The sequence below is a fragment of the Symphalangus syndactylus genome, chromosome 6 (genome assembly GCF_028878055.3).
Source record: "Symphalangus syndactylus isolate Jambi chromosome 6, NHGRI_mSymSyn1-v2.1_pri, whole genome shotgun sequence".
In the NCBI taxonomy this organism is placed as follows: domain Eukaryota; kingdom Metazoa; phylum Chordata; class Mammalia; order Primates; family Hylobatidae; genus Symphalangus; species Symphalangus syndactylus.
Genome location: NC_072428.2, coordinates 79,589,527 through 79,617,199, shown reverse-complemented (window position 1 = coordinate 79,617,199; position 27,673 = coordinate 79,589,527). Strand labels below are relative to the sequence as shown.

At 36.3% G+C, this 27,673-nt stretch overlaps 1 protein-coding gene across 3 annotated transcripts in view; it reads right to left on the bottom strand.

Moving 5' to 3' along the window:
* Positions 1 to 3,043: 3,043 nt before the first annotated feature.
* DEUP1 (deuterosome assembly protein 1) overlaps positions 3,044 to 27,673 on the bottom strand; it is a 94,567-nt gene continuing 69,937 nt past the window's right edge. The window contains exons 12-14 of one of the 3 annotated variants that reach the window (XM_055283248.2): positions 20,633 to 20,829; positions 13,954 to 14,068; positions 3,044 to 3,960 (exon numbers count right to left, since the gene is read on the bottom strand). In XM_055283248.2, coding sequence (XP_055139223.1) covers positions 3,784 to 3,960; positions 13,954 to 14,068; positions 20,633 to 20,829 — 489 coding nt within the window. In that variant the 3' untranslated portion in view covers positions 3,044 to 3,783. The remainder of the gene's footprint in view (positions 3,961 to 13,953; positions 14,069 to 20,632; positions 20,830 to 27,673) is intronic. The other 2 variants (XM_055283250.2, XM_055283249.2) reach the window with 2 other exon arrangements.

The window sequence follows — 27,673 nt, the reverse complement described above, 5'->3', positions numbered from 1 at the left end:
AGAGACACAACAAAAAAAGAAAATTTTAGGCCAATATCCCTGATGAACATCGATGTGAAAATCCTCAATAAAATACTGGCAAACCAAATCGAGCAGTACATCAAAAAGCTTATCCACCACGATCAAGGGATGCAAAGCTGGTTCAACATATGCCAATCAATAAACGTAATCCATCACATAAACAGAACCAACGACAAAAACCACATGATTATCTCAATAGATGCAGAAAAGGTCTTTGACAATATTCAACAGAGCTTCAATGCTAAGAACTCTCAATAAACTTGGTATTGATGGAACATATCTCAAAATAATAAGAGCTATTAATGACAAACCCACAGCCAATATCATACTGAATGGGCAAAAACTGGAAGCATTCCCTTTGAAAACTGCCACAAGACAAGGATGCCCTCTCTCACCACTCCTATTCAACATAGTGTTGGAAGTTCTGGCCAGGGCAATCAGGCAAGAGAAAGAAATAACGGGTATTCAATTAGGAAAAGAGGAAGTCAAATTGTCCCTGTTTGCAGATGACATGATTTATATTTAGGAAACCCCATCGTCTCAGCCTAAAATCTCCTAAAGCTGATGAGCAACTTCAGCAAATTTCAGGATACAAAATCAATGTGCAAAAATCACAAGCATTTTTATACACCAATAACAGACAAACAGAGAGCCAAATCATGAGTGAACTCCCATTCCCAATTACTACAAAGAGAATAAAATACCTAGGAATCCAACTTACAAGGGATGTGAAGGACCTCTTCAAGGAGAACTACAAACCACTGCTCAATGAAATAAAAGAGGACACAAACAAATGGAAGAACATTCCATGCTCATGGGTTGGAAGAATCAATATTGTGAAAATGGCCATACTGCCCAAGGTAATTTATAGATTCAATGCCGTCCCCATCAAGCTACCAATGACTTTCTTCCAGAATTGGAAAAAACTACTTTAAAGTTCAAATGGAACCCAAAAAGAGCCTGCATAGCCAAGATAATCCTAAGCAAAAAGAACAAAGCTGGAGGCATCACGCTACCTGACTTCAAACTATACTGCAAGGCTACAGTAACCAAAACAGCATGGTACTGGTAACAAAACAGATATACAGACCAATGGAACAGAACAGAGGCCTCAGAAATAACACCACACATCTACAACCATCTGATCTTTGACAAACCTGACAAAAACAAGCAATGGGGAAAGGATTCCCTATTTAATAAATGGTGCTGGGAAAACTGGCTAGCCATATGTACAAAACTAAAAGTGGATCCCTTCCTCACACCTTATATAAAAATTAACTCAAGGTGGATTAAAGACTTAAATGTTAGACCTAAAACCATAAAAACCCTAGAAGAAAACCTAGGCAGTACCATTCAGGACATAGGCATGGGCAAAGACACCAAAAGCAATGGCAACAAAAGCCAAAATAGAGAAATGGGATCTAATTAAACTAAAGAGCTTCTGCACAGCAAAAGAAACTGTTGTCAGAGTGAACAGGCAACCTACAGAACGGGAGAAAATTTTTGCAATGTACCCATCTGACAAAGGGCTAATATCCAGAATCTACAAAGAACTTAAACAAATTTACAAGAAAAGAACAAACAACCCCATCAGAAAGTGGGCAAAGGATATGAAGAGACACTTCTCAAAAGAAGGTATTTATGCAGCCAAAAGACATATGAAAAAATGCTCATCATCACTGATCATCAGAGAAATGCAAATCAAAACCACAGTGAGATACCATCTCAGGCCAGTTAGAATGGCGATCATTAAACAGTCAGGAAAACAGATGCTGGAGAGGATACGGAGAAATAGGAATGCTTTTACATTGTTGGTGGGAGCGTAAATTAGTTCAACCATTGTGGATGACAGCGTGGCGATTCCTCAAGAATCTAGAGCTAGAAATACCATGTGACCCAGTGATCCCATTACTGGGTGTATACCCAAAGGGTTACAAATCATGCTACTATAAAGACACATGCACACGTATGTTTATTGCGGCACTACTCACAATAGCAAAGACTTGGAACCAACTGAAATGTTCATCAGTGATAGATTGGATAAACAAAATGTGGCACATATACACCATGGAGCCTTAAAAGATGAGTTCATGTCCTTTGCATGGATGTGGATGAAGCTGGAAACTCATTCTCAGCAAACTATCACAAGGACAGAAAACCAAACACTGCATGTTTTCACTCATAAGTGGGAGTTGAAAAATAAGAACACATGGACACAGGGCAGGGAACATCAGATACCAGGGCCTGTCGAGGGATGGGGTCTGGGGGAGGGATAACATTAGGGAGAAATATGTAATGTAAATGACGAGTTGATGGGTGCAGCAAAACAACATGGCACATGTGTACCTATGTAAGGTAACAAACCTGCACGTTGTGCACATGCACCCTAGAACTTAAAAGTATAATAATAATAAAAAAAAAGAAACTGAGAGAGATACTTCCTCTCTGCCATGTGAAGATACATCAAGAAGGTAGCTGTCAACAAGCCTGGAAGTGGGCCCTCGCCAGACACCAAATTAGCTGGCACCTTGATCTTAGACTTTCCAGCCTTCTGAACTGCGAGAGATAAATGTTTGTTGTTTAAGTCACCCAGTCTATGGTATTTTTGTTATAGCAGGCTGAACTAAGACAAACATCAAGAGCTATACATCTTTTCTTCAAACATACAGAGCTATACAAATACATGTGGTCATGTCATCTGAAGTCTACAATGCTCTGTATTTTTCACATGAAAATGGCACTTGGTATCTAATGGCATTTTGGTTTATCTTTCAGTATGTTGAGATTGTTTCTTTAAAGGGAAATAGAAAACTGTAAAAGCTGTAGTAGGACTTACGTTTTTTCATAATCTCTCTTCATATATACATATATATATAGAGAGAGAGACATATATATACACACACACATATATGAAACTCTTAAAGTATATTGTATTATTGCTGTGTATTTGTAACTTCTGTTTTATTGTTCACAGCCATGCTATTACTGTTCTATACAGATTTAGCATTTATGCTTCAAGTCCATTGAATTTTACATTCCTTTATTGTATTAAAAACAGAGGTGATTACGAAGGAAAATGTAGCAACAGTAATGCTTTATATTTCCTTTATCTTGTTCGTGTCCATGAAGTAATTAGTACTAACAAAAAATTAATTTTTGGCACATATATTTTAGGTTTGTAAATTGCACATTCCATGTACCTTCATTGTGTTGAAACAGACAGACATTATAAAGGTGAATGTAAAAACAATAAAGCTATAGCTTTTTTAAAAAAAATTATAGAATTTTAGAGTGTTTACATAACTGGAAATACTTAAATATTTTTATTTATAAAATCCTTGAGTTTTCAAAACCAGTACAACTGAGCTGCCTTTGAGTCATTTGTATCTGGAATATAGCACTTCCCTTTCTCTTATTTTGTGTAGTTGCCGAGGAAATGGGTTTTCAGTATACATGATTCAAGTGGGGAAAAAAACTGCATATTTAATTCCAAAATATTCCTTAGACTGGAAAAAAAATCTATTTTGGAATAGTCATGTTTATTTTATAGTAACTCTACAGCAGGACAATTTAGCATGTTAATGCAGAAATGCAAACAGCTTTATCAAACAAAATACTTACTATTTTCTAGCTGCCTTACAGAAATTATTTACTCAAGGAAACAGAACAGAATTTCTTGGTTTCATTAATCAGCTTTGTAAATATTTTGCCAGAGCTTTTTTTTCTTGGAGGAGGGGGAAGCAAATAAAAAAGTTTAAAAGCTCATATGTGTCTATTTTGTTTTAGCTTGGAGTAGTTATTAAGAGTAAATTCTGTGTGTCTTTGCAGTTCATCAATATGTGTATTTAGAAGTTTTTCAAGTTCTTTTGCTCGTTTCTCTTCTTCCAGAAGGAAATGCTGTGCAGCCAAAGATGCTGGGAAGGACATATCTGGGGGAGACTAAAGAGAGAAAGAAAGAAAAGTGAATGAGGAATACAGAGCTTTTAAAAATCTTCACATTTCCAGGCATGCTTCATCCCTGACATACTGTCAAACACTGCAGCTCTTAATGAAAGAATACATCTTGGGCTGAATTCCCACTACTAGTGTAATTCAGTTACCACTAATGAAATCCTCAAGGAACTAAGTAAGATATCACAGCACCATTACATTAAAAAGCTCTAGAAATGAGTGTTATATTGTCCAACCACAAATGCAGGGACAATGCACTCACCATGGAACCTGCCTAAAACATGCTGCAATCATTTGCAAAGCCAATGATTTTCATTTGAAAATAGGCAACTCCTAAAAGCTAAAGTAAAGATTATAGTGGAATTGCACTAGAAGGTTTATATAGAAGAAAATAAGGATTGGCTTTGACAGGGAGAATCAATGCTTGGAGTTAGCCAGGTGAGAGGGCTGGCTGCATGATGTGTCTTGGGGTGGGGGTGGCTCCCTAGTAGGGAGGGCTGTGATGCTGGCATGTATCTTGTTTGTCTTATCACAGAGAAGAAAGTATCAGGGACGTGTGCCCCAATTCCACCCTTCATGGTGACATGAAAATGCTATTTAATTCTTGGTGACCTGTTTAGTGCTTATTTACCAAAAATAAAAATAAAAATCTGTGGCGAAAGAATAAACGACAACATCAGATAATTTTATAATTCTTCATTTTTAAAAAGCCACATACAAAAATTAAGTAATTTTTTTTAGTTGGGGAAATTTGTACTTTAATTTCGAGTTCTGTGGTTACTATATTCTTCTTTGATTTTCATTTTGGTAGGAAGAATGGGACTTTATGTAGTGTTTGGGGAGTCGACAATCTGTATACATGTGAACCTTGTTATAGGTGGATTTTGCTCACCAATGTGGCCCCTGCCAAAACTAGGGATCATGCAAATGATGGAGTACTGCACACTTTTCCAACTAGTAGCCCCAACTATAGCTGCTGTGTCAGGGATAATATCTCTACTAGAGAAGACTGTCACAGCCTGGGGTAGATAGTATGCTACTATTGATCTGGCAAATGCATTCTTTTTAATATTGGCAAATGCATTCTTTTTAATATTGGCAAATGCATTCTTTTTAATATCTAATAAAAAGGAGGATAGGAAGAAGTTAAGCATTCACATGGGGTGGCCAACAGTATATATCCATGGTTTTGCCCCAATGTTATGTTAATGAAGCTGTCACAATAAATTCTGAAGGGGCCTAGCCCATCTGGACATTCCAAAGACTATCACATGGAACATCATATATTAACACTAACATCATGTTAATGAGACTTGATGAGCAAGAAGTAGCAAGTATGTTAAAGGGATGGAAAGATGCATGTACTCCAGAGGGTGAAAGATAAACCCCATAAAAAATTGGGGTTTGACACATTGTTTTCAGGTGTCTACTGCTATGTGGCACGTCAGAACATCCTAGATAGAGCAAAAATTAATGCACCTTGAAAATGTTCCACCTTTGGATCAAATAATTGAATAATCTGATTCATTTACTGGGCGACACAGATTTTTTTTTTTGAGATGGTGTCTCACTCTGTCGCCCAGGCTGGAGTGCAGTGGCGCGATCTCGGCTCACTGCAAGCTCTGCCTCCCGGGTTCATGCCATTCTCCTGCCTCAGCCTCCCGAGTAGCTGGGACTACAGGCGCCCACCACCACACCCAGCTAATTTTTTGTATTTTTAGTAGAGACGGGGTCTCACCATGTTAGCCAGGATGGTCTCGATCTCCTGACCTCATGATCTGCCTGCCTCAGCCTCCCAAAGTGCTGGGATTACAGGCGTGAGCCACCACACCTTGCGAAAAAAATTTTTTTGAGAAAGCCCAGAACTCTGGAAAGAAAGAGCTGTGTAGTAGGTTCAGGATAGGGTACAAGCAGTCCTGCTACTTTGGTCAAATGACTTGGTAGATCCCATACCAGAAGAATCTCCGGTAGAGAAAAATGCCTTGTGGAGCCTCTGGCAAGTTTCATTGGGAAGGCTGTGTTGCAGACCCTTAAGATTCTGGAACAAGGCTATGCCATCTGTAGCAGAAATCTATACACTATTTGCAAGACAATTCTTGTCATGCTGTTGAGTCCTGGCTGAGACAGAGCATCCAGCAAGTGGACAGGATGATTTGATCCAGCCTCTGTCTTTGGCTACCTCAGTGGGAATTATGCATCATCCCAATACCGTGATTTCCCCTTTCACCAAGGTTAATCCAGCTACTATTGCTGTTGAATGTCTGACCTGCTTGCAACAGAAACCAAAGCTGAACTCTTGATATGGCATCATCCCTCAAGGAGACCAACCAGCCTCTTGGTGGCAACTTGACTGCATTAGGTCCTTAGTACCTTGGAAAGCACAATGCTGTATGCTCATCAGAATGGATATGAATTCTGCGTGTTTGCCTTTCCTGGCTGTACCACTATCTTAGGGCTCACAGAATCACTTATCTGCAGACATGAGAGAGACCCTGCTTAATAGTAAAGGTACCTACTTTATAGCAAAAGAGTATGGCAGTGGGGGCACAACCATGGTATCCACTGGTCCTAACCACACACAGCACTATCCAGAGGATGCTAACATGATAGAGCTTTGGGATGGCCTCTTGAGGACAAAGCTGAGGCACCAGCTTGGAGATTATATCCTGTGAGGTTGGGGTGCCATTCGTCAGGATGTGGTATAGACTTTAAACCAATGGCTGTTTTATGGTTCTGTGTTTCCAGTGGGTAGAATACACGAATCTGGGAACAAAAGAGAGGAAGTAGGAATGGCTTCACTATCACTTCTGTTAACCCACTTGGAGAATCTGTGCTGTCTATGTATCTTTAGGCTCTGTTGTTCTGTAGGTCCTGGCTCTTAGAGGTGGAATGCTTCTACCAAAAGACCTGTAAGAGTCCCACCAAACTTAGAGCTTTAGCTCCCATGTGGTCACTTTGGGCTCCTCATGCCAACAGATCAGACACACAGAGTGGAGTTCCTATACTGGCAGAGGTAGCTGACCCTAAGTCATCCTGAAGAGGTAAGATTGCTACTGCATAACACAGGCAGTGAGGAATGTGTTTGGTACTCTGATGATCCTCTGAGGCATCTTTTGGTACTCTCATGCCCAGTTTTAATTTTAATTGGCAAATACAGAAACCATATCCTAATAAGGGCATGGACATTAGGGGCTCATCCCAAAAGGAAAGCCACCTGGATCACAGAAGAGTTGGCTGACGGGGAGAGGAATCTAGAATGGGTGAGGCAGTGATAGGTGTCAGCGACCAACTGCAGCATGAGGGGCTGTGGCTTATCTTACTAACTTTCCTCTCAACAGTTTTTCCAGAAATTATGACCAGCAAGAATCATGAAGAAGCTATGCCTGAATGGAAGCTATGGAAGAAGGTGGTTCTGAGTGGTGCAAGAGGTGGACCATGGTGGTTGGTCCCCTACCTGGATCCCCTTCCCCAGGCTGATGCATCTCTCCTCCAGCTGGGTGGGTGTTGGCCACTAACAGCTCACAGCTGGCTCCTTTGGGAACTGCCCTCCACTGAACTGGAGGCTCCTGCCTCACCTGGGAAGCTGCAGTCCCTCCTCTGCCCATTTGCTATCCTCTCTGAGGCAATGACTGATTGATGGACACAGGGGCATAAAATACCAGACTTCTTGTTTGGTGAGAACCAATGCTGTGGTGCAATTCATGTGCTAAGCTTCCTGAGACACCAGGCTGTACTAGTTATAGCTGAGACCACATCTTTGCTTAATTTTCCTCCCCTCTCCTAGCCTGCCTCTTTCACTCTCCTCCGAAAATACTAAAATACTCCCTTGGTAAATCGCTTTCACCAGAATCTCGTCTCAGATTCCAGGAAACCTGATCTCAGACAGATGACTTCCTAGATTCTGGTATGAGTGATTAGTGACACTCATGCCATTTACTGAGAAAGAGAAAAAGGTAAAAGAAGCCATTAAGAGTAAGATCTTCTTTCTTTCTTTTTATTGATTGATTGATTGATTGATTGATTGATTTAGAGACAGTGTTTTGCTCTATTGCCCAGGCTGGAGCACAGTGGTGCAACCACAGCTAACTCTAACTTCCAACTCCTGGGCTCAAGTGATCCTCCCACTTCAGCCTCCCGAGTAGGTGAGACTGTAGGCACACAACACCACACCCAGCTCTTTTTTAAAACAGTTTTTGTAGAAATGGAGCCTCATTATGTTGCCCAGACTGGTCTTGAACTCTTGGGCTCAAGCAATCCCTCTTGCCTTGGCCTGAGATTATAGGTGTGAGCCACAGCTCCTGGCCTCTTATTTATTTCTGATTCATCAGGTTCTAGCACAGATTCTGGGCTAGTGTGTTTTCAATAAAATTTTTTAGTTAGTTTATGAACGAAGAAAATGGATTCAATTTTGAATAATAATGAGTTTGAGGTGACTTGAGACTTAAACAAACTCAAGTAAACAGTGAGATATGTCAATCTAGGACTCAGAATATAGGTCTGAATCAGAGAGACAGACTTGGAAGTTATAGATGACCAGGCCATGAGACTGACTGAAATTATCCAAGATAGGCAAGTAAAAGGAAAAAAAGAAGTTAAAAAAGATGGAGCCCTGGGGAATCCTTCATGTCAGGCATCCACCTACATAGCATGTCCTTGACACTATCATCAATGAGAACTGCATTCTTTACTAATTGAGATTTAAAGCAACCTATCCATCATCCTTCCAGCATGCTTAATCTAGTACTCCCACACCAGCATTTCTCTGACCTCATTTAGACTCTTTCATTTTCACTATCCATCATCTTCCTCATACTCTCTCTTCCCTTCTAACTCTGCTTATTTCCATCCATCTCATAACCATTCAGCACTTGTCCCTCCCTGTATCTTGTCTCTATCCTCATTACCTGGTAAACCCCTGTATCTTGTCTCTGTCCTAATAACCTGGTAAAACCCACCCCTAATTAAGCTGACCCATCTGCCCAGGTCTTGCCTACACATGAGCAGCTGAATGCCAGGGCCAACAGGTTGGGGGTAAATTACTGCATGGATTAGTTTCACTTTAAATTCATGACCATAAATATCATGTGGTCAGTGAACACTGCAAGGCGATTCTATTGCACTTCCCTAGTATGTTCACTTTCTTACTCATTACGTTGTGGCCTGGCCTCCTCCTAGGAGTCAGAGGGGAACTTCCTCATTATTTCACATCCATTTGTATCTGTAGCTGAATTTTAGGCTATCCTCCTGTTTCAGAAACTCATCCTTCCTCCTTTACTATGGATCCTATTTCTTCTTACGTCTCAGTGACTTTGTTTCTGCAAATGAAAGAGGACCCTCCTTGAGCCCCATCCTCTTCATTATCAAACTTTCCTCCTTTCCTTCGGGATTCCCATTAGGTCACTCAATATTATGACCCAAGGCTTTGTATTGGGATGATTTCTTTTTTATACCTAAGTATTTTCATCCAGTTGTATAGACTTAAATGCCAACCATATGCTGATTATTCCCATATTTACATTTCCAGCTTTGATCTCTCCCTTGAATATCAGATTCACATATCCTATTGACCATTTAATGTCTATGTTTGGGTGTCTAGTAAACATTTTAAGCTTATATGTCCAACCTAGAAATCACGATTTCTCCTCTAACCCTATTTCTTCCCATCTTCCCATATCAGAAAGTGGTATTAGCATCTACTCAATGCTCAGGTTGAAATCCTAGGAGTCATCTTTAATCACTCTTTTCTCTTACACTTCCCATATACAATTCATTGTCAAGTCTGGTTTACACACCAGAATATTTCCTGGATCTAATATGTTGCTCTACCTCCACTGTTACCAAGCCAGCATCATCTCTTGCCTAGGCTACTGAAACAGCTTTACAATAGTTGTCTCCTCTTCTACCCTTGCCCCTCTATAATTTATTCTTTATTTAGCCGTAAAAAGGATCTTTTTAAAATTTTAAACACATCTGTTTATTATTAAACAGAGTAAAATAATTTGAAATGGAGTAAACAGACCAGTATTTTCCTAACTGAAACTTTACAATGGCTTCCCATTATTTTAAAATAAAATCCAAACTCCTTCCCATGACCTACTGTCCTCATATACTGGACTTCCCCTGACAACGTATCTGTTCCCTTTTGTTCCAGTCTCCCTCTTCCCTTCTAAGCTCCAGAAGGTCCCCCAACCTTTCTGGTTCTCATACCTGCCAAACTCATTCCTGCCTTATAGTTCCCTTACTTGAAACTCTCTTCTACCAGATCTTTGCAAGGCTGGATTTGTTGTTGTTTGGGTTTCACCTTAAATTTCCCTTTCTCAACGATAATTTTCCTGGCTACTCAACCTAAAATAATCCCCAATAATTTCATCACTCCCTATCACATTGCCTGATTTTCTTTTCATCACAGCATTTATTACTATATGATATTTTCTTTTTTTTTTTTTGAGACAGCGTTTCACTCTGTTGCCCAGGCTAGAGTGCAGTGATCCTATCTCGGCTCACTGCAACCTCTGCTTCCCAGGTTCAAGTGATTCTCTTGCCTCAGCTTCTGGAGTAGCTGGGACTACAGGCATGCGCCACCATGCCCAGCTAATTTTTGTATTTTTAGTAGAGATGGGGCTTCACCATGTTGGCCAGCCTGGTCTTGAACTCCTGACCTCAGTGATCTGACCGCCTCGGCTTCCCAAAGTGCTGGGATTATAGGCGTGAGCCACAGTGCCTGGACTTGATATTTTCTTATTTGTTCATTTATTTCCAATCATTAATTTTTCTCCTCTTGTTTTTGAGATAAAATTCACATAAAATTAACCATTTCAAAATGAGCGGTTCAGTGGCATTTAGTACATTCACAATGTTGTGCAACCACCATCTCTATCTAGTTCCAAAATAGTTTCATTATCCATAACGAAAACTTTGTACTCCTTAAGCCACTGCTCCTTGTTTCTGCCTCCCCACTGCCCCTGGTAACCACCAATCTACATTGTTTCAATGGATTTCATTTACCTATTCTGGCTATTTCATATACATGGAATTATACAATATGGCCTTTTGTGTTTGGCTTCTTTCACTTAACATGTTTTTGAGGCTCATCCACATTGTAGTAATTTTTGGCCTTTTTTGGCATAGCTGCTTTTAATGGCTGAATAATATTCCATTGTATGTATATATCACAATCTGATTATCCATTCATCCACTGATGAAGTTTCCTCTTTTTTTTTCACCATACTACTTATGTATCTATCTTATTCAAAGACATGTTTAGAACAGGAGCTGCCATATAGTTGGTGCTCAATACATGTTTATTTTATTTTATGAATAAATAACACTAATATTTAAGGGACAGAAATAGGAGGGAGAACCCTAGAAACAGGCTGTCAAACAGTAGCCAGAGGGTGGCAGGAGAATCAGTAGAGCATAATGTCATAGAAGCCAGAGAACATAAGAGTCTCAAGACAAAAAGATTAAGAAAGACGAATACTTCAGAATGTGCATTTAATTAGCAGCTAGAAGATCAGCAGTAGTCTTGATAGGAATGGTACTGGTGTGGATGTCAAAATGCAGTAGTAGATGGAAACCACTAGACCTGGAACAGTGGTTTCCCGTAGGATTTTTAAGGCCTCCATCACAGATTAAGCTCCCCATGCCCGGTTCCTAGAATAGTTGAGAATTTTCTTTCCTGGTTACTCTGGAGGTTAGGAATTCCTCAAAAGAGTAATGTAGAATATTAGAGATAGAAGGAAGCCCCATGTTACTAAATCAAATCAACAGATACTTCTGCTTGTCTTTTATGTGCCTACTAGTGCCGACCCTATTTTAGGTACTGGGTTACCACAAAAACAAAAATAGAAAACAGCCCCTGCTTTCATGGAGCATACATTCTAAAGGAGGGAGGCCAAACAACAAAATGTCTTATAGTGAAGTGCTATGAAAAAAGGCAAGATGAGGGGCAGGGAGTGAAGAGGGAGGTGCTATTGCAGACTGGTTGCTTAGGCATCTCTGATAAGGTGATATTTCAGCAGACACTAATTGTGATCCTAAAAATCCTAAAATCATCTGATATTAGCACAGTGGAGTATTTAGCAACTTTTCCATTGCTTGACTGAAATATGTGCTTACTTTAAGTCCTTAGTGATCAAAGTTTTATTGATGCAGAATTTGCAAAGTCCCCTTAGAATTTCTCATAACTTAAATGAGGAATTTTGTTTAGTTTACATTACTGGTATGGATTTTAGTCTGTTCAAATAACGTTGGCATTTTATGTTGAGACAAACACAAAAGAGCATTTCAGGGCTTTAGACATCTCTAATACTTCAAAAGCTAGTGGTTTTAAGCATTCTTCTATCAAAATAGCTTAACTTTTACTTCTAGTCTCTACTATTACAAGGCAAAACCAACATATAAGCAATAAAGGGCTTATATCAAGAATAGAAAGGATGCCCATAAATCAAAACAATAAAGACAGTTCAACAGAAAATTAAGTGAGGAAATTGAACAGATATTTTATAAAGGATATCAAAATGGCCAATAAACATATGAATGGTGCTCAGTCTCATTATTCACCAGAGAAACATGAATTAAAACCACACAATAGGATCTTACTACACACTGACCATAATAGCTAAATTTAAAAAGGCTTCTATTACCATGTGTTAGACTGTAGGGCAAGGACAACTCTTATACACTACTTGAGGTATTCATTGCCTCCTACAGGAAAAGAGTTTGGTGGTACCTACTAAAGCTGACCGTATTCACATCCTATGACCTCGGTATTCCATTTTAGGTATATATACCCAGTGGAAATGTATATACACATGCACCAAAAGACTCATAAAAGAATGCGCAGTGGCTCACGCTTGTAATCCCAGCACTTTGGGAGGCCGAGGCGGGCGGATCACGAGGTCAGCTGATCGAGACCACGGTGAAACCCCGTCTCTACTAAAAAAAATACAAAAAAATTAGCCGGGCGTGGTGGCGGGCGCCTGTAGTCCCAGCTACTCGGAGAGGCTGAGGCAGGAGAATGGCGTGAACCCGGGAGGCGGAGCTTGCAGTGAGCCGAGATCGCGCCACCGCACGCCAGCCTGGGTGACAGAGTGAGACTCCGTCTCAAAAAAAAAAAAAAAAAAAAAAAAAAAAGAATTTTTTGGCAGCAGTATTTGTAATAGCCCCAAATTGGAAATGACTCAAATGTCCATCCGTAGTAGAATGAATAAATGAATTTTATTGTCATTGAATGTGGTATTTATATCCTATAGATTACTATAGAGAAACAAAAATAAACTACAGCTGTATAAAACAATATGGGTGATGATGAATCTAAAAAACAAAGTTGAGAAAAAGAAGCCAGAAACAAAATAATATATATCATATGATATCATTTATATAAAATTTACAAGTTGGCAAAACAAATCGATAATGCTAAAAGTCAGGATAGTGGTTATGTTGGGAGCAAGCAGAAGTAGAGACTGGCAGGGAACATGAGTGGGGCTTCTGGAGTGCTGGGGATGTTCTGCTCATTACTTGGGTGGTAGTTACATTCCCTTTGTGATAACTCATCAAGCTGTCCATTTATGATTTGTACATGTGTCTGCACGTATGGCAGAGTCAATAGAAAAGATGTTTTAAACCAGTCCAAAAGATCACTGTAGCTCTTTAAAATATATAGATCCTTGAGGACTCATGGAATATTGAAGGGTGAGTCCCAAGCACTTGCATTTTTTTAAAAAAAAAAAACCGTTTCCAGTAATTCTGGCCTGCATTAGAGGTTGATAATCATTGACTGACACACTTTATGAAATATTATGGATATCTTTTCCTTCTATAGATAGGTATGGCCAAATGACTCGCAGACCCATCTTGGAGTCCTATTCAAGGAGTGAGATTAAAAACACAAACTACTGTGTACATCAGTTTATTGACATCAGTGTAAGAGTAAAGCAATAATCCATTAAAGAAAAAAAAAGCCCACAACCAGCAACTCACCAGTGGGAATACTTCATCATCACTAACCAAAAGACTTGTCATTTCTTTGGCTTGAAATGTCAAAGGTGGCAAGGGAGGCGTTGTACTTCTATTTGGCTCACAGTCATGACTAAGTCTAAAAGAGAAGAAATGGTTGTTGTTGTTGCTATCAAGGACACGTTTATTTATGTAGCTAAGGATTTTAATCTCTCAGATGTCTAAGTAGGGGGAAAGCACAACAAAATGTTTGGGCTTGTTACCTGGGCGTTTCTTTGAATATGACTTTCCTGATGAATAATTTCTATTTCATTTAAAGGACTTAGAATGATTAAAAATGCAGCAGAAAACTTGATAATTGTTAAAAATATTTTGCGATCCTTATTGCCTATATTGCTTCCCTTTCTGTGTTATACTTTTGTATGTCTTTGTCATTTATTTTAATAACGTAAAGCAGTTTGAGAAAAGTCTCCAAACAGCTAATTACACTGTTGCCCTTGACAGTTCTAAATAGATACTCTTTTTCTATTCCCTTTTACACTTAACCTCACTGGCTTTCTTAACAGAATTTTACGATTTTTTATGCTAAACAAGTCTTTTATTTTATTTATTTATTTATTTATTTTGAGATAGAGTCTTACTCTGTCGCCCAGGCTGCAGTGCAGTGGCGTGATCTTAGCTCACTGCAACCTCTGCCTCCCAGGTTCAAGAGACTCTCCTGTCTCCCGAGTAGCTGGGACTACAGGCGCCCGCCACCACGCCAGGCTAATTTTCTTTATTTTTAGTAGAGACAGGGCTTCACTGTGTTAGCCAGGATGGTCTCGATCTCCTGACCTTGTGATTCGCCTGCGTTGGCCTCCCAAAGTGCTTGGATTACAGGCATGAGTCACTGTGCCCAGCCAACAAGTCTTTGAATAACTCTAATTTCTATAGATTTTGATAATTTAAAACATGCTTACAATTTACACCATCTCCTAAGCTCCTCCAGTTACTAGTTGTGTGATCTTGAGCAGGTAACTTTATCCCTCTGTGATTTTAATTTTCTCACTTATAAAAGGGTTGTTATGAGAGTTGAATGATTAATATATGTAAAACACTTAGAAAACAATGCCTGGCACATAGTAAATGTTTAGTAAAGATTAGGTATTATTATTATTAAACTAATCTGATCTTCAAAATAACCCTAATACGCTGGATACTATCCACAGATGAGGAGACTAAGATTTAAAAGTTCAATTATTCGTCTAATTATTTACTTTTTAAATCAGAATAAATTGCTAGAAAGTGATGTCTTTAGATTTTGGACTCAAATCCAGATTTTCTTGACTTAAAAAACCCCACTATTTCAATGAAAGTCATATAGCATGGAATTTGTTTGTGCTAAAACATAGGTTAGAAAATGAGACTGAAAACAATAACATTGAGATTTTGAATTTTGGTTTGTTGACTAAGCAGATGAATAATAAAACATATAACAAACCAATTTATCCTAAAGTTTTGCAAAAAAGGACCTAAAGGTATGGGCTGTTTGGGATTAAATAAATATCTTTCATGAAACTGGGTTTAGATGTAATAAAATCATCAAAGAGGCTGGGCGCAGTGGCTCACGCCTGTAATCCCAGCACTTTGAGAGGCTGAGGCAGGCGGATCACAAGGTCTGGAGATCGAGACCATCTCGGCTAACATGGTGAAACTCCGTCGCTACTAAAAATACAAAAAAATTAGCCTGGCCTGACGGCAGGCGCCTGTAGTCCCAGCTACTCAGGAGGCTGAGGCAGGAGAATGGCATGAACCCAGGAGGTGGAGCTTGCAGTGAGCCAAGATCGCGCTACTGCACTCCAGCCTGGGCGACAGAGAGAGACTCCGTCTCAAAATCAATCAATCAATCAATCAATCATCAAAGACCATCAAAACGAAAATCCCTTCAATTTGAAATTATTTATTTTTACTAATGGTTCAAATTCTCCACAGGTGTTGATTAGCCCTTTTCAAAGCCTTCATAGTTTAACAGAGTTAAAAAAAATTTCACATTATTTTTCTCTGATCTTATCCAAAGACTATCTAATTTACAGACTTGTTTCTTATTATACAAACATTTTCAAAGCTATGCATACAAATAGCAATAAAAGTTAAGTGAGGCATCTGTAAATGAGTACACAAAAACAAATACAACATGTTTTCCACTTTTGCTTATCTTGAGAAATTTTTTTTTTACTCATTCTCCCAAACTATAATTACCATGGAAACAGAACAGCAAATTAAACTGAAGTAACATGGTTTATGATGTGCACAATAAGATGAAACATCTCACAATTCAAGTAGAATTATAACATTTGCATAGTACATCTGCATATAATCTTTAGCTGAACCTTTTGAGTGAGGTTACTATCTATACTTCAAAGCAAGGTGAAAAAAATTAGTAGCGATTCAAGAAGTATATATCTCTCTGTTATCTCACAGAGATTTTAGGCAAAGTATTATTTGTGCTAAATTATCTAAATAATTATCTTAATTATCCATTTTGCTTTGGATGTACAGATACAGTTTTATGGTGTTAATTACTAACATTTATATAGGGACATTCTTTTTAGTGTAAGATCAATAAAATGTAGAGACGACATTATGAAGTACTTTTGTTTTAAATCATCTTTATATCTGACAAGTTCTTCAAGAATACAGCTATTCAAATACTTCATAAAACCACCTTGCATAAAGTACTATGCATATCAGTTTAAAAGCTACTTTAAAAATGACTTCGGAAGGCTTTTAATATCCTCTCACAAGCCGATCTGTTCAATGATCTCTTCCACAGGCCTATTCCAAGGCTGCTGCGTGGTTTCACCAGGATAGCAGGCCCCAGTTGCTTTGCTGCAGAGCAGAACTCTGTTCACTTGAGACTTGAGTCAACGCTTCACAATTTTCAGCTTTGTTGGACAAGTACATCCAATCCTGTCCCTCCATTAATATTCCCCTTGGCCATAGGATAATGTCCTTAGCATGGAGCAAGATTCCTTCTTTACCTTTTTCCAGCCTCATCTTCCAACACTCCACTAAACTCCCTATTCCATGAACTGCTCATTGTTTCCTGTACTAGAACTGTCAACCTATGTTTTGCTCCTTATTGAGCAAAACCACAGTACAAACATTCTCAGATTTAGGCTTCTAGATGTCTATTCATTCCTTGACAAGAGATCTTGTGAGTGGTTATTACAAACCTGCTGACTGTGGTTTTTTAGTATTAGAAACTTAATTTATTAGCTAAACTCGAAGCCATTTTAATGATTAATGTTTGACTGCTAAAATCTGTCTAGTACATAATACAACTTTTAAAACCATAAATTCATTTTTAAGTATGTCTTATATAGAGATAAAACTCCATTTATTACAAAATTGATTTGTCATTAAAATTAGTTACATATTAATAGCTCTAGATACCACTACTCCAAATTAGCTTGTAAATTATCCTGAAACTTCAAAACTCTAACTTTTAAAAACAATATTTAAAATATCCACACCAAATTCAATCACCTCTCACTCATATTTTTTAAGAAAGTGCTAAGTAGCTGTCTTATTGGAAAGCAAATGCTTTTGAATATCCTAAAATGCTTCACATTTTAAGTGAATGAGCATTCAAAATGTATCACTTTGAACAGGAGTGAAAAACAACAAAACCGAGTTGCTTCAGAGTGAATAAAAGGTTAAGAATGTATTATACAAATCTTCCTCAGGTAAAAGTATGAATTGCCTTAAAATTAGACTATGGATCTTAACATTTTGTGGAACATTTTCTTCATATACTTTTATCTAAAAGCTTTTTCCTTCCTCAAACACTTTAACAAGACCTTACTGCATTAGCCATTGATATGTAAAGATACTTTGTATGTTTTTGATTAGTTTATGCCTAACAAATATACATATATAGTTTTTTACTATGTCACTTCACTGAGCTGTGTTGTGAGGGAAAAAAAGATGATTTCATTTTTCAGTTGCTAACATTAACAGAGAGATATCTGCTTTGCAGCTCTTCACTGGTGAGTTCACAGTGTCCTTGCATCTCAACAACTCTTCCCCATAGTAGGTTTTACATGGTAATAATTTATTCAGAACATTTGAAATACTGTTTCTTTTAAAAAACAGGTCACTGGAGAACACTGAAATCAGACAAGGCATTAAAACAAATTTAATGAAACTTTCAACAAATGAAACTGGCAGGACACAAGGCTTTGCAGCAGGAATAGCAGCCTAAACTGCTTATTAAGATAATCTCCTGCTGAGCATTTTACCTCTTATGTTGCTTTTTGTGTCCCCTACTGTCTTGTTTTTGTTAGATACTTTTAACACATTCTGTACTGGCTGACAAAGAGAAAAAAGGGGGCAACCCAAACAATAAAAATACTTTCTAAAAATAATAAAAGGCAGAACAACTGTCTTTTTGTTTAAATAACAACACCTGGTATCTCCATCTAAAGCTTTCAAAGTTATTCCCAACTAGCACGAATAGGAAATAGTGTTCTGTACCCAATGGGTGCTCAATACAGATCAGTGACTAACATACGCAGGTGACCCTTTATAGTGTCTTCACGGGCTTGCTTTTCTCTTGCAATGAGGCAACTATATACAGTACATGGGAGTCATAATTTGACCAATGGAGAATGAATCCATAAGTACTCTGTAAAGCTTATTTATTCCATATTAGAACATATATTCTTACACCAAAATCAAGATTACACTCCTTTGGACAGATCTTCACATGGACACATTCACCAGAGAACTGGTCCATGGCCGTGCCCAGTGACCTCTTTCATCCTTCCTACACTGCTTTTATCCTGCTGCTGCTGCCACTACCAACACCCCACCACAGCACCCTACCATGATGCTTTTTAGGGGTGGCAGTCAGTCCTCCTTCATTTGCTTCTTTACCTGAAAAGGGGTTATTAATTTGGTACTTTTGAATGGTTACTGTTTCCTGCATGGGGCTACAATATATCCTTCTAATATACACATAGCTGAGGTGCTGAAAGTAGGAGGGGGCTGTACTATACCCATAAGAATGTTGAACATCTGTTTTATGTTGAACATTTTTTTTTAATATATCCCATGGACTTATGGATTTATCTACCTGTAGAGCTGAGTATGCTTACTTAAAAAGATGAGTCTGGCACCACCTCTCCCCCACAGAACTATCTTTGAGGCTATGTCAGATTCAGCCATTTGTCTATTTGCCCAAATATACTTTTTATGTACTGTAAGTTGTGGGAGAAATATTAATATTATTATAAATACTAACAATTTTGTTAGTAATCATTATTAACATTTATGGAAGTATAAGTTGTGTACGGTTTTTCTCCTATAATCCTCATGAAAATCTTACAATTATTAACCTTGTTTGTCAGATAGAAAATCGAGGGTGACAAAGGTGAAGAAAATTTTCCAGGGCTGTAAATATTAATTCTGTTATATAACAACAAAATATAAGGTTTTTCATGCTAACTATTATGAGCTTATGAGCAAATGTTGCAATGAAGTTGGGTCTGGACCTACTAATCCACCATTTCTTGGCACTATGAAATGAAATAATAAATTGATATCGAATATGTCTGGGGAGTGCTGCATACCATATACCTTGTTGGACACTCACAGTGTAAGTGAACATATTAATGGCTCCGAGAAATATTGTATAAAAGAAACTTGTTTATTTTGTTCAGCATTTTCCAAGTTTGGGAAAACAGTAAAAGGCTTTCAGAGACTGTTAGGACTCCATAAATCTTGTATTAAAATTGAATAAATTAGCCTATTTTTATGCTTGATAGATTTTAATTTTGAATAAGACCTTTTACAGAGTATGGGAATAATGTGGACAGCAGATAATGATTTTCCATACACTTCTCTCCATTTGGAGAAAACCTCTTATACATCCATAGATTCCTTCTCTACAAAATGACCAATAATTTGTTGCCACTGCTAAAATGTCAATAGAAAGTGTATCTATTGACTGGGTGCAGTGGCTCATGCCTGTAATCCCAACACTTTGGGAGGCTGAGGTGGGTGGATCACTTGTGGTCAGGAGTTCGAGACCAGCCTGGCCAACATAGTGAAACATTGTCTCTACTAAAAATACGAAAATTATCCGGGTGTAGTGGTGGGGGCCTGTAGTCCCAGTTACTTGGGAGGCTGAGGCATGAGAATTACTTGAACCCGGGAGGCAGAGGTTGGAGTGAGCCGAGATCACACCACTGCACTCCAGCCTGGGCGACAGAGCGAGACTCCATCTCAAAACAAAGAAACAAACCCCCAAAAACAAAAACAACAAAAAATGAAAGTGTATCTATTATTGAAGGTAGGTGAGAAGTGGCATGTTCCTATATTTTCTATTTTGTTTGAACAATATACCTATTAAAATCTAGTTTTCTCTGTTCCCATGACATCAAAAGTAAAATTACTTATCTGTATGTTTTGTATACCACCTCAGTTTCCAAAAAGATCTGAGATGACTAACAAACTAAAATCCACTGTAACACTCCACGCATTTCAAATCGACACAATTTCTTATAAAGCAATGTATCTAGCCTACTGCATTATCATTATAAAATAAATTTTAAACCACAGAAGAGAAAGTGTATAAAGTTATAATTTGAATTCTTTAAAAATAAATTTTAATTACATGTTTTTAAACTTATCCCCTTATATAATGGAGCCAGCATACCTCTCTTCATTTTTTTCCACTTTTATTTGGCTTTGATAGGCATATCTTCCTGTTTCTTCATAGGTGTTTTGATTAGTCCGGGTTGATTTTCCATTGACATGAAGTTTTGCAAGATCATTTCGGAGCCTTTCATTCTCATATTGCAGTTTATTAATAGATGTATGCCTTGAATGTTCCCTGTTAGTGAAGTCCATACTCTAGAGAATAAAATAAACTATCATTGAATAAACTGCCCCTTATAAGTAATGCATATTTTCTGTGTGTTTGGAGACGTGTGCTGGAAAGGCCCTTTCATTTGACTGAGTGATGTGGCTGTACTCTTGCTCACTTTCTAGAAGCTCCTTTCCACCCCCTCACCTCCTCACAACAAGCAGATACCCAGGGGTAGCTGTTGCGGAACACATTTGCAATGATGTATGTATTGTATCATCCCCACTGTTGGATGGTGCAATACATACAATATTGCTCATGCTCCAAAACAGAAAAGGTTTACTCTATGCATTATTGTTCTCTGTATCTATTTAGGTTGCTGCAAAAGTAATTGCGGTTTTTGCCCTTACTTTCAATGGCAAAACTGCAATCACTTTTGCACCAACCTAACAGAACAAATTAGCCAGATTTCAAGTTTTTTTGTGTTCATAGTATATACCTTCTAGTGTTGATTAATAATGGAACTAGAAATAATGTGCATTTAAATTTTAAAAGAATTTTTTTCTGATTAAAATAAGATGGGCATGTATTAATATATGGGCACATAAAATCATATATATGTCATTATAGCAAATATAAGGTATTAAGAACAAAATAAATATTCCATACTACCAACACTCAGTGATAACTGCTATTAACATTTATATCTTTCTAGTCTTTTTCCTACCAATAGAAAATACAATATCAACATAAAATATCAATATAATTATAATGTATGGCTACTTAGAAAATTATAATTAATATACAATCGTGTTGTTTAATTATGGGGATACATTCTGACAAATGCGACATCAGCTGATTTCATCATGTGATCATACAGTGTGCCTACACAAACCTAGATGGTATAGCCTACTACACACCTAGGCTGTAAGGTAAAGCCTATTGTTTCTAGGCTACAAACCTGTATAAGTATTTGTGTATCTGAACATACCTAAACATAGAAATATTATAATCTTTTGGGACCACTGTCCTAATATGCAGTCCATTGTTGACTAAAACATTGCTATGCAGTACAAGACTGTATAAATATCAATAGGAAATATAGTCATATAAAATATAACATATGCAGACTTACAACATTGTAACTATAGTTACAAAACTGTAATGTATAAAATGCAGTGAAGTTTTGGAAACTATTTTCCCTTTAACATTGTATATTCGTAAAAAATAAGATTTTTAATGACTGCATCGGTAGAGGTACAAATAAATTTATTTAGCCATTCTTCTATTGTTGAATTTAGTTGTTTTTTTTTTTTTCAAAATAATTAACACTGTGTTGATTTCCTTATATACAAATCTTGGTCTATATTTCTTTAGCTAGAGTCCAAGGAGTGGGACCACTGGGTTAAATTGTGTGAATGTTGTTGAAGACCTTGATTAAAAAATGTCCAGCCCCCTCCCCTATAAATCTTATAAATTTCAATCTCATAAATTCCCACCACTAATGTATTAAGGAGTCTGTCTTACTACACTCGCAACCATTCAATATTACCATTTCGTTAAATGTGCCAACTTCATAGATAAAAATAGTAACTTTTATTTAGCTATTAGTGAAGTAGAATATATATGTTTCCTGGCAAATTTTACTCTATCTTTTGTCAATTGTCTATTTGTGTCCTTAGCTTATTTTTTCATTAGGGTGTCTGTGCTATTTGTGTCCTTAGCTTATTTTCTCATTAGGATGTCTGTGTTTTTCTTACTAATTTGAAGGAACCTTTTTTACATTAGGTGTACTAATCCTAAGTTACTGTTTCTTAAGTTAGTTGAAAATATGTTTTCCATGTGATTTTAAGTTTTAATTTTAGTGTGTGATATATTTTATACAGAAAGCTTTTTAAAATTTTTATTTAATGAAATCTGTCAGTCTTTTTCCCGTGACTTCTTCCTTGCTTTTATATTTTTTCTTTTCATCCTAAAAGCTAATAAATATTCACTTGTATTTTCTATTTGTTTTATAATTTCATTATTTTATATTTAATTATTTAGTTATTTGGTATTAATTTTGTACAAAATGAGAAAAGACTTAAAATTAATAATTACTGTAATTGTTCTAGTCACATATTGATGAAAACATCTATTCTCCACTGTTGGATGATTCAGCAAATTATATACTAAATTAATATAGACTGCGGTCTGATTCCAGATCATTCCATCTTACTGATCTTACAGTTGAGATTGTGCCAGTTCTACATAATTCTGAGTAATGTATCTTCCTTATGAACTTTCACTACCTGGTAGGAGACACTCAATTTTAGTGTGTCCTCAGAATAGAATATGAAGCATGTCTAAATTACAAAATGAGAGGTTTAGAGTAAGAATAAAGATTGCTGAGGCCATTTCAATTAAACATAAGTTTCCTAGGGAGTATCTAAACTTGTCACAAAATTTTAAAAAATAGGATATATTCTCACAATAAAAACTCATGAAAAACGCTCTAAATGATTTTACACAGTTCTTTCTACTCCTCAGATTCGAATATGCATGAGTTGTGTAGCTGCTGTTTAAACAATACTTCTATGTTTTCAAAAGGGTAATATTTTAGCATACAAAAATAACCTGAGTAAAACATCTTTTTCGAAGCTCCAAATATCTATGGTTCAAAGTCTATAAAACAATAAATCATTACAGCTTAGAATTAAGTTCCTAAGCTTAAAGCTTTCAGTGCCTTTCATAAAGCATCCCATAAAATCATCCTAAGTTTTGTAAAATTTTTGACTACTTGCACATTGAAAATTATTTACATACTATCATATTAGTATCAACAGTAATAAATAAATGCAGAAATACATACATATTAGGTATTAAAATGTTTACATATTTCATTTTTTGCTTCAAAGGCCAAATCTGCTTACTACATTTTCCACTTACTACCTATTATGGAGGTTTAGTAAATATGTAGCAAAGTCTCATTTTTGAATCAAAGAAAATGCTTCAGGAGGGCAAACTTTTCCACAAATCAATACAGGGAAGCTTATATGCTTCTAAAGCTACTGACCAAGGTGCTCTTTGAAAAAGGAAGCCCATTGAAGGTGTTTCTCTGCTTATTAAGCTCTGCCTTTAGGATTTCTCAACATTTATTCTTTTTGAGAGGCATAAATGCAGATAAAAGAACAATCTGTAGTCTCTTGTTTAGAAGAGGAAGGAGTGCTTATTCTAAAATTAGAGTAGATTTATGATAAAAATAAAGGAGGCAGGGCCTTAAAAATTTTTTCCCTCCATAAGGAAAAATAATCATATGGGCAGACCTGGTTGTAAAGGGATGAGAATAAGACTCAAAATTTGACTCTTAATATCTACCAGTCAAAGTATAGAATTCTTGATGGTTGGCTGCTCAGTTAAAATTTTGTTTAAGCTTTTCCTATAAAATTAGATTTAATCTGTGATTATTTTTGATCCAATGTTGGTTTAAAGTAATTAAGAATGATAATAATGACTTTTAAAACCCTGCAATTTCCTAAATGTACCATAATTAAATAAGTGTTGTGAGCATGAACTAAAAGAATTACACAGGTAATGTATTTGCATGTTTTACATTTAAGAGTGCATTTTCCTTTACAAAACCCTTTTCTGGGACCCTCCCATTTAATGTTCTTCTTAAATGCATTTCTAATGATTTCAGGAATATATCCACCCCCACCTCTTGTGTTTCTGATGGATTCTTTTTACGCATTTACTCAACTTTTGTTTCTTTCAAAATTTTAGAGTTTGATAGTTTTAATCCATTTCTTTATTCTTGAAATGGCAAAACCTCCTGGTGCTCATTTACTTCAACAGATTAGGATGAGGCTGGCTTAATTACTGAAGTGTCTAAATAATATTTTGCATGTATGGTTTTTCTTTTTACTTATGTATATTTAACAGTAACAATTAGGCTAAAAAAGCATTTTGACAGAAAGACTGGCTTTAATGATGTTTTGTAGTTGGTATGTTAATTTTCAGTACGTAAATGGATGTTTTAATCATTGTAAGGGTGCTAATTTTTTATGTTACTATTTTATTTAGAAAACTTTACAGATAGTGAAAAGCAAATTAGTCCTCTTAAAAATTACCACAGATTCTGAGTTCTAATTAAATCTGACTTTATTACAACTTTCTTAAATAAAAGAATTAATAATACAATTGTAGGACTAAGTAAATATGGTATTAAAAAACCTATGACGATAAGCTTGATTATTTGTTAGCTGCCCAAGAGCAGAATAAGAGAAAACCCTTCACTTTTCTCCACTATTCTACGTTCCTCACTGAGACCCAGGAAACCTTAGATACCAGGTAGTTAGTCCCATCAGTACATTCCCCAAATGGGAGCTGCATAACCCCATGCATTCCTAGAAATGGGTGGCTGCCTGTGGCAAACTTTCATTCTCTAAGTGGAAATGAGCAGGGAGCTTCATAGGTAGTCAAGCAGAAAGATCCTCAAAGCTATAATTGGTTAGAAATAACCAACCTGAAGATCAGTAATTTCCTTGTAGAAAGGAAAAAGTTATTTTTTTAATATTTTCCAAATAGCACATATTTTAGAAGACAAAAATAATGATGTAAATATCTTGTTTCTGTTGCCTGATGTAAAATTTCAGCACCAATTATTTAATTTTATATTTATGCATTCCAATTATTTCAGAAAGAATTAACTAATTATGGATTTTTTCCTAATTATGAAATTTTAATATATAATAGATATGTTTTCTTCAAGAAATTTTCTTCATTAAGAAAGGATAACCAAATAAAACAGCAGAAAGAGAAAATTAACTGATGAAACTAAAAATAATAAAACTAAGAAAAATGTATGAAAAGAATAATAAATCCAAATATTTTTAAATACTAATAAAATAAATCACTTGTGAGTCAGAGTTAAAACAAAAAATAGAGAGCATGCTAAACTATACAAGCTTAGGAACAAGAAAGGAATTATAAACAGAATATAGAAGAGATAAAAAGAACTGTAGGACATTACTACCTTTGGTAATAATAAAACAAGTTGAAATTGATTTCCTAGAAAAATACAAATTACCAAAATAGCCTACGAAGTACTACTAAGAAGTAGTAGTGAAACTTGGATATACCAAGTACTCTAAAAGAGAGTGGAAAAATCATTGAAGATTTACCAGGTCCAGTTTCACAGCTAAATTCTTTCTAACCTTTAAAGAACTGATACTTCCAATATTACTTAAACTATTCTAAAGAATTCATAAAGTTCTCAATTTATATTATAAATACGGTATAACCTTAAAACAAGTAGAAAAAGAACCATATACAAATCTCATATATACACACAGATTTTAAATTCTTCTTTTATTGATCCACAATAGATGTATTTTCAGAGTACATAGGATAAATTAGCACATTTAAATAATTTGTAGAGATCAAATCAGTATACTTGAGGTATCATCACCTTAAATATTTGTCTTTTCTTTATGCTGGAAACAAAATTATCCTCTTTTGGCTATTTTGAAATGTATAATAGATCATACATATATCTATACATATATATTACCTAGCGTTGAACAATAGGTAATATTTCCAAACAGTATACTTGTACCTGTTAACCAACTTCTCTTCATTCTCCCTTCCTCCCTATCCTTCTTAGCCTCTGGTAACCACCAATTTACTTTCTATCTTCATGAGATCCACGTTTTCAGCTCCCACATAGGAGTGAGAACATGCAATATTTGTCTTTCTGTGCTTTGCTTATTTCACTTAACATAATGACCTCTAGCAGTTTCATCCATTTGCTACAAATGACAGGATTTTATTTATTTTTTCTGGCTGAATAATATTCCATTGTGTACGTATACCACATTTCTTTATCCATTCATCCACTGATAAGCACTTAGGTTGATTCTACATTTTGACTATTGAAAATAATGCTGCAATAAACACAGGAGTGCAGGTATCTCTTTGATATATTGATTCCTTTCTTTTGAATATATACCCAATAGTGGAATTGCCGGACTATATCATAGTTTTAGTTTTAGTTTTTTGAGGAAACTTTATACTGTTCTCCATAGGTGCTATACTAATTTACATTCCCACCAACAGTGTATGAGGGTTCCCCTTCGTCGAAATCCTTGCCAGCATCCATTATTACCTGTCTTTTTAAATAAAAGTCATTTTAACTGGAATGTGATGATGTCTGATTGTGGTTTTGATTTGTGTTTCTCTGATGATTAGTGATGCTGAATTTTTTTTTCATATACCTGTTGGCCATTTGTATGTCTTCTTTTGAGAAATGTCTATTCAGATCTTTTGGCCATTATTAAATCAAATTATTTGTTTTATTACTCTTGAGTTTTTTTGAGCTCTTTATATATTTTGGCTATTAATTCCTTGTCATATGGATAGTTTGCAAATATTTTCTTGCATTCTGTGGGTCATCTTTTCACTTTGTTGATTCTTTTCTTTGCTGGGCAGAAGCTTTTCAGCTTGATATTATCCCACTTACCGATTTTTCCTTTGATTGCCTGTATTTTTGAGATCTTACACAAACAAATCTTTGCTCATACTAAAGTCATGGAGTATTTCCCTAATGTGTTCTTTTAGTAGTTTCATAGTTTCATGTCTTAGATTTAAGTCTTTAATCAATTTTTATTTGATTTTTGTTTGGTGAGAGATAGGAGTCTAGTTTTATTCTTCTGCATGTAATCACCAGTTTTCCCAGCACCATTTATTGAAGAGGCTGTCCTTTCCCTATTGTATATTCTTGAAAATACATTATTTTCAATGTATCTAATTTTAGTCATTCTAGTGGGTGTGAAGTGGTATCTCATTGTGGTTATTGAAGATTAATTGGCTCTAAATGCATTGGTTTATATCTGGGTTCTCTATTCTGTTCTA